We start from the raw sequence: 13,445 nt of genomic DNA, 5'->3' as shown, positions 1-13,445 counted from the left end.
CGGTGACGTCACGGACATCAATGTAACTGGACTCCTCCCCCCTTCCCCAAGTGCCTTCGTCTGCTAACAAAGGAAAGGGGGAGGAGTCCGGTGACGTTGAAGTTCTGATTGAGCGTAACGCGTACGGGGGAGGAGCTGTGCATGGCGTCACCCACTGCTGCCCTACGTAACTAACACGATTGTCGGCTTTACATGCTGTGTTTTTATCATCTTTATGTGAGTAGTTTGTGTTTGAACACAAAAATGAAATCTTATACTTAAGCGGTGAGCACTTCGATATTTTCTTTCTACCCATGACCCGGCGTCCTTGCTGAGATCTAAGGAGACGTGAGAGAAGTTTATGGTCCGCGTTAACCCTTTTGATACCCGCTTGCATGACCATCTGTTTGCACAGGGCTCCATACCATAAGGTGAGAGTGATCAGTTAGACGGTGGAGGGATTGTCACGCTACTGTGGAAAAAAAATTACTTTCGTCAGTGCTACAGTTTAAATTTAAATCGTATTTGTGTGAACTGCGAAGTTAAGTCATGGATTGGGGAAACTAACTAGTGTCGGGTGATTGTATATAGTGTATACCACATTTACCACTGACTAATGCAGAGTTGCAATGCAAGGAGATCAGCTAAAAGTAGTTGGATCTGTATGTGCGTTATAATTAATCGAAATTAGTCGATTAATCAATAAAAAAAAATAATTGATTAATCGAACACGGAAATTTTAATCAGTAACAGCCCTAATTATTTTACAATTTTCTACATTGATCAGCTAAAAGTAGTTGTATCTGTATGTGCATTATAATTAATCAAAATTAGTCTATTATTTGATTTAAAAAAAATGGATTAATTGAACGCGAAAATTTTAATCAGTAACAGCCCTAATATTAATCATGATTTAGAAAGGATTTTTTTTCTCCTATTTGCGCAAACTGGACCATGTGTTTTTTTTACCTTCCTCTGGATCATCTATGGGTATAGGATTCTTTATATGGTGGTTTTAATTAGTTCTATTTATTTATTCTATTGGTTGAATTAGATGGGAGCCGTGTCTTTTTTTTTTTTTAGCCTGGCTGACCATGTAGCTATACGTAACTATAAAAAATCCCATGTCGCCATAACAAGCCACCAAAGCTGAGTCTGAGCACCGCAAACTGAAAACGCTATTTAATTCATGTTTATTATTCAAAGCAAAATTCCCCATACATCCATGTCTCCATGCATTATTATTATTACTATTTTTTTAAATCTTTATATATTAAATTATATTTTTGTATATGTTGTGTAAAATGGAAAAAAAATATATAAAAGAGATATATCTCTTTTATATATTTTTTTCCATTTTACATGGAAAAAATATTTTCCAATTTTAAAATGGAAAAAAATATATAAAAGATTACCCTTTACTCAAGATGGCTAAAAATGCTTGGGGTGGGGGCAGATATTTTTTAAAGGGATTTATCAGCAAAATAATGCATGGATATGATGGAGATATAGGAATTGAATGTAAATTGTATATTGAATTGTAATTTCAATATATCCAAGAAGTTTTTGTTATTTTTGAATATGTTGTGTAAAATGGAAAAAAATATATAAAAGATATATATATCTTTTATATATTTTTTTCCATTTTACATGGAAAAAATATTTTCCAATTTTAAAATGGAAAAAAATATATAAAAGATATATATATATATATATATATATATATATATCTTTTATATATTTTTTCCATTTTACACAACATATTCAAAAATAACAAAAACTTCTTGGATATATTAAAATTACAATTCAATTTACAATTTACATTCAATTCCTATATCTCCATCCTATCCATGCATTATTTTGCTGATAAATCCCTTTAAAAAATATCTGCCCCCACCCCAAGCATTTTTAGCCATCTTGAGTAAAGGGTAATGATTCACATAGCATGTGCTTCCTAGGATCAATCTGACCTTAGCTCAAGCATGCAGGCAGGAGGGTTTGCTTAGCTAAGTAAGCCCGTTCTCTACTCCTCCTGATGAAAGAAAAAAATAAAAATAATGGCTATGAAGACTCCTGGATGACTGACATCATTTTGGTCTAGGCCAGAAACCAGGAGGCAACTGAAGAAAGGTTTAAAACAAGTAAATATAATATATCTTCCTTTCTATTCACAAATGCTATCAGCCTAAATAGTTCATGTAGATTGAGAGAGCTTAATTCCACTTTAACTCTTACCGAAATGGCAACATTTTATCAAAACCTCCCTAATTTCTCCGAAATTTCGAGAACATTGAGACACTTATTTCTGCTTACCCCTGTTAAGCCTCGTACACACAATCTAATTTTCCAACGGGAAATGTTGGATGACAGGCTGTTGTTGGTAAATCTGACCATGTGTACGCTCCATCGGACAATTGTTGTCGGACTTTCCGCCAAATGTTGGCTAGCAAGTCTTCAAATTTTCCGCCAACAAATGTCTGTTGTCGGATTTTCCGAGCGTGTGTACACAAGACCTGTCGGACAAAAGTCGGACAAAAGTCCAAAGTACAAACACGCATGCTCGGTAGCAAGGACGAGCCGGAAGCGGTCGGTCTTGTAAACTCACGTTCGTAATGGAGAATTAACATTCGTGACGCGGCAAATTATGAGATCTCCAAATGCAGCGCACAATTCTCTTCTTCTTTAATGGGATAAATGATGATAATGAAGCTGCTTTGCTGGTGATACTGATGGAGTTATTATTGCAAACAAATTTTCAAAGGATTTTTTTTTCCAAGTGATATCAAGAATAATATTATGTTTTTTTTTATTTGTGCAAGTTACCACAACACCATTATCCCGTAGTTTTTAAGATCAAAGATACAACTATGTTGGTGTCCCTTGTCAATTATACATTGTATTTATTTAAATGTAACTGCCTACTCCCAAACTGTCATTTGAAGTAAAACACATAGCCAAGTATTATTGTATACAATCGTTTTTATTGTGCATTAAACAAATAAAACAAATAAAATTAGACATGCTATCTGCTAATAGAACTTAACCAAAAAGGGCATTCTATGCATCCAAAAATATAGAAAATATACCAAATCAAATCATTATTATTCAACCAAAAAAATAATGCCAAAGCAATAACTCCAAGGCCAATAATAAATAACACGTTCTCTCCTCCGATTCCGCAACATGGCTGGTTGACGAACGGCTGTTCAGAAACGAACTGAAAAGCACGAAATTAAAAGCGCAAACTGAAAAGCTTGAATCAACACTCACCAAACTTCTACTACTAACACAAAATTAGCAGAAGGAGCCCAAAGGGTGGCACTAAAGAGCTGAAAAACAACACAGCATGTCACGGAGTTCGTGTTTGTTGGGCAACAATTGTGTGCCGTGTGTATGCAAGCCAAGTATTGGCCAACGCCCTTCGGACAAAAGTCAGCGGTTTTGTTGGCCAACAATCATATTGTGTGTACGAGGCTTTGTTAATCTGGAACGCTTGACTTAGAAGCATTATCTGATCTTTTTTTTTTTAATTGCAATTATACTCACATAAATGGTATAATCGTTTCTGTGATGATTAGATCTAAATGCCAGGACCTGTTTTATTGTCGCAGTGAATCAGATGTTTTAACTAATGAAAGGATTTGGCTTTCATAATCCTCCCTGAACAACCATGAATGGAAAGTTACCTGTAAAGGATTTATAAGAAATGTGTCCACACTTGTTATATCTTTTTATCTTGCCCTTCCTCTGATGGCTTTTGTGGTAGACCAAAGACTAACAAATTCGTTATTTCTTTTGGCTCTATTTCCATCAAATTAAAACTAAAGAGGATGGCTTACTTTAATCTTGATTTAGTCACATGTAGCCCAAGACGGCGCCATATAGCTTGGCATGTATTGCTATTAAAGGTAGGGCCATTTCACTTATTTTTTTATTCCATTTGATTTGGTTTGATTAACTCTAATACAGTCCACTAATGCCGCTTACACACGACCGGATTTTCCAGCAGACTAGATCCGACGGGATCAGTCCGTCGGACAATACAATCGCGTGTGGGCTAATCCGATCGTTTTTCGTCATAAAAATCTGTCGGACCTAGAAATACAACATGTTTCAACTGTGTCCGACGGACTTAATTCTTATCAGGAAAAGCGTTCGTCTGTCTGCTGGTCCGACGGACCAAATACGATGCAAGGGCAGCTATTGGCTACTGGCTATTGAACTTCCTTTTTTAGACCCGCCTTACGTCATCACGTTCAAAATGAATGGACTTTCAAATGGACTTAGTCCGTTCGTGTGTGGCCAAGTTCGTTCATTCGGAAGTCTATCGGAACTCCGCTGAAAAGTTAGTCGGGAAGAACGTCGAACCTAGTCTGCTGGGAAGTCCGGTCCTGTGCGGCATAAGAAGCATTCTAAACTTCATCATACACTCTACGCTGTTCTAAGCTTTGATGAAGGTGGGTGTTATTTGGCCTCCAAAACATGTTGGATGCTTTTTGTGTTTGTGTTATGCGTTCGTTCGGAAGTCCGTCGGAAATCCGCTGAAAAGCCAGTCGGGAAGAACGTCGGACCTAGCCTGCCGGAAAGTCCGGTCGTGTGTATGCGGCATGAGATGCATTCTAGAGTCCATCATACACTCTACGCTGTTTTAAGCTTTGATGAGGGGGGTGTTATTTGGCCTCCTAAACATGTTGGATGCTTTATGTCTTTGTGTTATAACTAATAACTAAATAACATTTGACTATTGAGACATTGGTTTAGAAATATCATGCCTTGAATGCATTTGGATTTCTCAGTCTGAGTGACTCTGGTTCTTCCATGGACCTCCTGGTTTGATGTAAAGCTGTCTAATTCAAGTCAATCAGATGTGAAAATTGACCCATGTGACCATCTGAATGTTTAGGTCCAGCATTTCACCCTCATTCTCTTTCCGTTTTTTTTGTTTATGGGTGCTGCAGACCTTCACTTGTAATGCCGCATACACACGACCAGGCTTTTTCGACAGCAAAGGTCAGACTGAACGAATCTGTCGGACAATTCGATCGTGTGTGGGCTCCATCGGACCTTTGCTGTGCAAAAATGTGACGGACTTTAGAAATAGAACATGTTTCAAATTTTTTCCCCGGAAATCTCTGCCGGACCCAGTTCTTATGGAGAAATACGCTCATATGTATGCTAGTCCAATGGACAAAAAAACAACGCTAGGGCAGCTATTGGCTACTGGCTATTAAGTTCTTTATTCTAGTCCAGTCGTACGTCATCACGTTCGAATCCGTCGGACTTTGGTGTGATTGTGTGTGGCCAAGTCCGTTCATTCGGAAAGTCCGTCAGAACTCCGCCGAAAGTCCGTCGGGAAGTGGTATTGGTTGGAAAGAGTTTGGCACCAGTGTCTTCTGCTTGGAAGTTGTTAGGATGTGGTGCATTTATACCTTACACAGAATAAGTTGAGTGTACAGAACAATGTTTTGGCTAATGCTTAAAGCTACAGGGACCTTGCAGTACAAGCCAGGCCGGCTAATATACTGAAGGCACTAAACACTAGATGACCACAAAAAATCTGTTGGCAAAAAAAGTTAGTCACTATACTTATACTTTCCCTAGACTTCCATACAGCAAGGGGTGACCTCACTATCCTTTCAATGAGATCCTGTTGATTACCCTAATTTTGTGAATTTGGATTCCAATGTAGTATCATCTTCTTGCACGATATGGACCACTCTGCATTCCCAGATCTGTTGAAAAGATGGTGGCATCACCCTTGTCTAGGCACTGCAAGCTGATGCCAGGGTTAAGTTAAGTATATTAGGCGAAAAAATTTTACTCAGGTTTTTTTTTTTGCTTTCACTTTATTCCAGTATTTTTTTTCATTTTATTCCAGCTAACAAGTGAGAAAATTTAGTACGACACGAGAGGAGTAGGAGTTTTGGTTGTAGTGAGTGGGTTTTAAAACATGAAAGACAGCCAGTCACGGGTGCCCCCTAGCTTCTGAAGACACCCAGTGGGAGGAGTGAAACACGACAAGCAGGGACGAACTAAACCAGACCTAGTGACGGCTGAGAACACGCCAAGGCAGCAGTTTTTACTTATATACCCTTTCTTTGATGTAAGTCAGGGCAGCCATCAGAATTTTTTGGGCCCCTTACACAGCTTTATTCCTGCCCCCACCCCCCAAGCCTGACCACCAACATCCCCCAGGGCTTGCCCATGGGCCATCCTACTGAATCTGAATCACCTCACCTGTACGCACTCAATCCTGCATATATATGTCAGCCTCCCTCACACCTGAATATATGTCAGCCCCCCACACACCTGTTTATATGTCAGCCCCCCACACACCTGTTTATATGTCAGCCCCCCACACACCTGTTTATATGTCAGCCTCCCTCACACCTGAATATATGTCAGCCTCCCTTACACCTGTATATATGTCAGCCCCTCCACACACACACCTGTATATATGTCAGCCCCTCCACACACACACCTGTATATATGTCAGCCCCCCACACCTGTATATATGTCAGCCCCCCACACACCTGCATATATGTCAGCCTCCTTCACACCTGTATATATGTCAGCCCCCCTCACACACCTGTATATATGTCAGCCCCCCACACACACACCTGTATATATGTCAGCCCCCCACACACCTGTATATATGTCAGCCTCCTTCACACCTGTATATATGTCAGCCCCTCTCACACCTGTATATATGTCAGCCCCTCCACACACACACCTGTATATATGTCAGCCCCTCCACACACACACCTGTATATATGTCAGCCCCCCTCACACACACCTGTATATATGTCAGTTCCCCCCACACACATCTGTATATATGTCAGCTCCCCCCACACACACCTGTATATATGTCAGCTCCCCCCACACACACCTGTATACATGTCAGCCCCCCCCCCCAACCACATGTCTGTATATATTGCAGCCCCACATGTACACAAACCTGTAAACACACAAGGTTCTGACCCCTCCCTGTACACAACCCCCCCCCCCCCCCTCCATACAGCCCCTACTTGTAAAGAAGATATTCCTACCTGGCCACAGCTCGTTTCACAAAGCTGACATGTTGCTGGCACAGAGAAGCATGGAACATGAGGGGTGCACATGCACATAGTAGCCAGCGGTGGCAGTAAAGAGCTCAAAGTCTAAACTCAATGCCACAGAGTGCAGAATGAGCCGAGATCGATTCTGTAATGCACAGAACGGCTCCCCTTCACCTGTCCTGCCTTCTTCTGGCCCGGGCGGGCCCCTCGGGTATCGGGGGGCCCTTACAGTTGTAACGGCTATACCCCCCTGATGGCGGCCCAGTGCAAGTGCATCTGTTTTTGATTTTACATTCATCATGGAGGAGTGGAAGAGGATTCCAGTGGCAACCTGTGAAGCTCTGGTGAACTCAATGCCCAAGAGAGTTAAGGTAGTGCTGGAAAATAATGGTGGTCACACAAAATATTGAAACTTAGGGTCCAATTTGGACATTTTCGCTTAGGTGTGTACTCACTTTTGTTGCCAGCGGTTTAGACATTAATGGCTGTGTGTTGAGTTATTTTGAGGGGACAGAAAATTTACACTGTTATAAAAGCTGTACACTCACTACTTTACATTGTAGCAAAGTGTCATTTCTTCAGTGTTGTCACATGAAAAGATAGAATAAAATATTCACACTTTTTTCACTCTTAATTGCACTATTATGATAATTGCACATGCACTTTATGTATACTGTAGTTCATGTGATGTATATGAGCAGAGCTAAATGTAATCTCTTTCAAACATTTATTGGGGTTTTATACCTTACACGATAGCAGCAGCTCTTTTAGTTTATCTCACATTTATTATTTTTATCTATCTATCTATCTATCTATCTATCTATCTATCTATATCTATATATATATATATATATATTTATTTACCGTACATGATAGCAGCAGCTCTTTTAGTTTATATATATATATAAAATAAATGTGAGATAAACTAAAAGAGCTGCTGCTATCGTGTAAGGTAAATAACCCCAATAAATATTTGCAAGATATTAAATGTCACCATAGCACAGGTATCTATACCATTTCATTATTATAAACTTGGTCTTCAATTTGTGACTAGAGTTGAGGTCAGGGCTCTGTGTAGGAGATCCAAGATCCTCCATCCCAGACTGTTCAAACTATGTTTTTATGGAGTTGGCTTTGTACACAGGGGCACAGTCAGCTGGAACAGAAAAAGACCTTCACCAAACAGTTACCACAAGGCCGCGTACACACGATCGAATTGTCCGGCAAACTTAGTCCGGCAAACAATCTGGCGGATAGTCCGGCGGACTTTCTACCGAACGGACTTGGCCACACACGGACACACAGAAAGTCCAGCGTTTGCTAGCGCGCTGACGTACACCATGTATGATGGGACTAGAAAAAGGAGGTTCAATAGCCAGTAGCCAATAACTTCCTTTTCGTAATTTGCTTCTGAGCATGCGTCATTCTTAGTCCGCTGGACTAGCATACTCACAAACGTATTGTCTGCTGAAACCCAAGTCCAGCGGAAAGATTGGACTGCAAAAATACTTTCTAAGCCCGCCGGACTTTATGCTGAGAAAGTCCGCTGAAGCCCACACACAATTGGATTGTTCGGTGAAATGCGTTTCGGTGGACTAAGTACGCCGGACAATTCGAACGTGTGTACGCGGCACAAGGCTGGAAGTGTACACTTGACTAAAATGATCTACCCTGTAAATACATGAACTCAGTCACTTGGAGGGGTCTCTGCCTACTCTAGGCCAGGAATCTCCAAACTATGGCCCTCCAGCTGTTGAGGAATTATATATCATGAGACATCTGCCTCTGAGAGCCATGTTTGTGGCTGTCAGAGTCTTGCATTGCAACATGGGACTTACAGTTACTCAACAGCTGGAGGGCCATAGTTTGGAGCCCCATGTTCTAGGTCATACAGTGTACGTACATTTCAGTGTGTTAACAATAACATATTTCAGTTCAAGTTTTCAAAGCATTATTGTGAATCCAACATGTTTGAGATCTCACAACAACATGGATTAGTTCTTTATTGAATTAAAAAAATGTGCAAAGAAGCAATTACATTTTATTTTCTACAAATAATCATGCTAAGTCTTCAGTGTTTTCTATGAGCTAAATATATATATATACAGTATCAACTTCAGAAATATAAAAAATAAAGTAAGCATTAGATAATTGGCTTGGGTCCTTCACACTGGATATAGTAAAAAAGGCATCATGTGATTGGTCACTTTTCAGACTGGACAAGTCATACTGAGCTGATAAACATTCAGCCTGGTGTATGCTGATTCACACACTTGAGAATCGGGGTGCTAAGTGTGGGCGGCTTGGGTCTCCAGACGTAAATCATTTGCTGAAGTGCAATGATATTCGCCACCCCCGAAAAACTTACAGAACAGGTAGGGAACAGAAGAAACTCATAATATAACCCAGGGATATGCAATTAGTGGACCTCCAGCTGTTGCAAAACTACAAGTCCCATCATGCCTCTGCCTCTGGGTGTCATGCTTGTGGCCGTCAGAGTCTTGCTATGCCTCATGGGACTTGTAGTTCTGCAACAGCTGGATGTCCGCTAATTGCATATCCCTGATATAACCCAACAAAAGACCACTATAGGGAAACAATTGTATTCTGGTACATGGCTAATACCAGTGATGATAGTATATCAATTGCTTTTTCTATTTCACATTTATATTTTCTCAGTGTTGTCATTCCAATAAAAGGAAGTGTTAAATAGTGGATTGGCAAGATTAACAGGTAATAGGGAGCCCAAAAAAAAATAAAAAATAACTGATGCACAAGGGCCCTACAGTGACTTTTATGGAATTAACAGATTGGAAGAAAACATGTAGTTAAATCTATCTTTAGGAGTCCATTTTTACTAGATGTGTCAGAGAGTTAGTGCACCATAGACTTGGACACTGGCTTTTGGCTGCACCAGTCTTGGTAATTTCCCCTCAGTGAACACGTCATTGTAACTGGCCAGAAAAACGGGAAACCTTAAACTGGTCTTCCACAGGAGCCTCTTGGACTATCCACCACTGATTCTCTGTATCTCCATTACAGTATATATAATAGCATCCCAATTTTTGGAGGCTTTTGATATTTTTTTACATTAATTTGTGAATGTCATACATTTTTTTTTTTCAAATAATTGAATGCACAATTTCTTTACCTACTCTTTAATGGGATGTAAAGGTCACTACAATTATGTAAAATTAGACTTTAGGATAAGTGCTGCATGCGCCCAAAAGTCTTCTTATGATGACCTATTTTGTGGTTTTGTATTAATTGTTGTCTTGGCAAATTCCTGGCAAAGTCTCACAGATACAATGTACCTACCATCTATATCAGCCATTCTCAGGCAGGGTTTTGTGGAACACTAGGGTTCCTCCAGAGGATTATAGGGGTTCTTTGAGCTGTGACTGATTGACCTCCCATTTGATGGTGCCTGCTTAGTTCCAAAGCCAACACTACGTGTCAAAGCCAGCAGCATGACCCAGTTATCTTTTTCTGGCATTCTAACCACCATCGTAAGAGTTGCATTCTTCCTATTAACCACCAATGTTAGCGCCATTTCTCCATTGACTCCCGATTAGTTGGTTTTGAAAGGGGCTCATGAAGGGGTTCATGAAATTTTTTTTAGGGTTTCCTCGTGGGGGAGGGGGGGTTGGAAGGTTGAGAAAGGCTGCTCTATATGCTGTCAGTGAAAAAATAGACACAATCTGGCTATAGCCACCCAGACCATGACATTTGTATTGTGTCTCCATGATGATCCGCTGTTTTGGACAATAACAGAAGATCCTCGAAAAGCAGCTTTCCCTCCGGACATCTGCATGCTCGCTGAAGCACAACCAGCCACACTGATTGGGGATCCTGCAATAGAATGTACACAGGTTAGACATTAATGTCATTGGCAAAGCTAGAAGATAGACAAAGGCTGAACTTCTCTTAGACCATTACTTGTAAGGTTGCCTTTTCTAATGTGAAGAAGGTATCACCAGCAAATGTAAAACAGTTACTTATAGCAGCCAGTGGGTTTTCAGCTTTTAAATGCAGCATGTAACTGGTTGTTATAGGAATCTGCAAATAATAGACTGCTCTGATTTAGCGCCAGCATTCTTTGCTACAATTATTGTCCTCCAAAATTGATATTGACACCAATTTAAAATTAGTCACTTGACCCAGTGCCAGAACATTGGCTGGGGGAACCTAGCAAAACTAGCTATTTAGAGGCTCTGCCTAAACCCTCATCCTTTCCCATCCACATAATTATTTCTATATCACAACAAGGTAGAAGATTTCACAAGTAACATAACTGGTTATGAGTTATCTTTACCTTTTGACTCTATTATTTGGGTAGGAGAAGTACATGTAAAGTTTAGGTGAAGGTATAGGTCTTCTTTACTCTGCGTAAGACCTAGTGTCTGATGTATTTTGTTCATGTGATGTACATTCATACTATGTGATATGTCAGTGTAAGCCCTTGTACACACGGTTGGTGATTCCGATAACCAAATCCGTCAGATTTTGTCCGTTGGATTTTGTCCGACGGATTTTGTCCGAAACTGTTGTATACACACAGTCGGACGAAGTTGTCGGAAAATCCGATCGTTCAGAACGTGATGACGTTATTACGTTATGACGGGACTATGTTCAGGCTAGTAGCTAATAGCTTTGGTCTCGGAATTTGATCTGAGCATGCGTGACACTTTGTCCGATCGGAATTCTCTACACATGATTGGAGTATGTCCGATCGGAGCATTTTGTCGGAAAATTTTACCAACAAGTTGGAAAACTTGGTCCGTCGGATAGTCCGACGGAAACAGTCCGATGGAGACCACACACAGTCGGAATATCCAACAAAACGGTCCGATCGGACACATTCCGTCGGAATCTCCGACCGTGTGTACAAGGGCTAACACTTCCAGGTATTTATTACCTGTCACGGAGATCACATTACTTCCCCTGACAATGTCTTGATTCGTCTATGGACAGCACCAGCTTTGTTTAAGTATCAATCATGGTCACCATCCAAAGAAATGTCAGCATAAATGTCAGCTCAGAGACGACTCAGCCATGTAGAATATGGTATCAGTAGCTGGCTGTGCTCACAAATGGTTGACGCAATTCATCCATTGCTGCAGGCTCTCATCTTGTGACTTGCTGCAATTTTGGAGTTCTACAGTGTAATTACTTAGGGAGAGGAGATAGAGGAAATGCTTCCTTTTGCCTGCGTCATATTGATGACGTTATCTCAGCCTAGGAAACCTCACTCAACTGGAGGTCTAGGTCACTTTTTTAAGATAAAAAGTGGAGATTTTTTTTTTTTATTGACACTGTTGTATACTGTGGCCATCAGGAATTTATGGAGGCTTGCTTTAAAAAAGTCAAGTTTACCAGTACGGTGACATTATTTTACTTTTATTTTATATTATTTGTATCTATCAGCATGGATTACTGATGATCAAGGCCATGATGTTCATGATGCCAATTGAGGCTGTCAACTTATAGATGCACAGGGAATAAATTAACCTCATAAAATAACCCATCAAAGGGCCATTATATAGTAAAACGTATATTCTGGTAACTGTATGTGGTTGATACCAGTAATGATCGTGTTCAGCATATGAATTAAATTTTCTTTTTCGCATCAGGGCCGTTCGGTAGGCCAAAGGAGACTTCCAACTTAGAGGCAGTGGGAATGCCCATACAAGGCACTCCGACCTCAAAGCATGTTCATCTCCCAGGCCACACAGTGTCTTTGGCTGTGATGGTGCAGGAGGCTGCCTGCACCAAAACAACCAATGAGACTGTACTGCCTGGCCACCGGTCTCCTAGCGACCAAAGACACTGCACAGCCAATACATCTGCATTCTAGCAATTAAAGACTCTGTGTCCTGGCAACCAACAGCTAGCCAGCATAGACTGCTTGACCAGCATAGACGGTATGCACCCCCAACACTACCCTGCTGATGGTCCTCAAATTCTAAATCAGTACACATTAAGTCATGTTAATTTCCCCTAAGTTAAACAATTATCAAGATGTATGAACAACCACTAAGAGGTAGTTAAATGTGATGCAATCCTGCCTCCTGTTCTTTTGAAGTTGCTGAATCAGAGCAGATAAAAAACATATTTCTTCATGTGTTTGTTGTGAAACCTAACTTTGACTGGTGTTGATAGGACTAGCACAATAATCAAAAACCTTTAAATCCTGTCTAGGTCGGTGACTCAAAGGGACAAAGCCAAAGCATCAGTAATGGAAGCCTACATGCTGCTCTTAAGACAGATCTCCTACAAGTGCTATACTAATAATAATTAAATTGTTTAGCATGCTTGTGTGGGAGAGCCACAAATCATGCATTTGGGAGTATTTCTCTGCACGGGAGTGACATTCGGCTCCTTCAGCTATGTACAGCCAGCTCATAC

At 40.5% G+C, this 13,445-nt stretch overlaps 1 protein-coding gene across 1 annotated transcript in view; it reads right to left on the bottom strand.

The window, feature by feature from the left end:
- Positions 1-9,026: 9,026 nt before the first annotated feature.
- Positions 9,027-13,445, bottom strand: part of LOC143933599 (uncharacterized) — a 74,018-nt gene continuing 69,599 nt past the window's right edge. Inside the window, exon 5 of the mRNA XM_077456547.1 lies at positions 9,027-10,889. Within this exon, the coding sequence (XP_077312673.1) occupies positions 10,717-10,889 (173 nt within the window). The 3' untranslated portion in view covers positions 9,027-10,716. The remainder of the gene's footprint in view (positions 10,890-13,445) is intronic.

This window comes from Lithobates pipiens, unplaced genomic scaffold, assembly GCF_037356315.1.
Source record: "Lithobates pipiens isolate NorthernLeopardFrog02 unplaced genomic scaffold, aLitPip1_a1.2 Scaffold_27, whole genome shotgun sequence".
In the NCBI taxonomy this organism is placed as follows: domain Eukaryota; kingdom Metazoa; phylum Chordata; class Amphibia; order Anura; family Ranidae; genus Lithobates; species Lithobates pipiens.
This window is presented reverse-complemented; position numbering and strand designations above follow the sequence as displayed.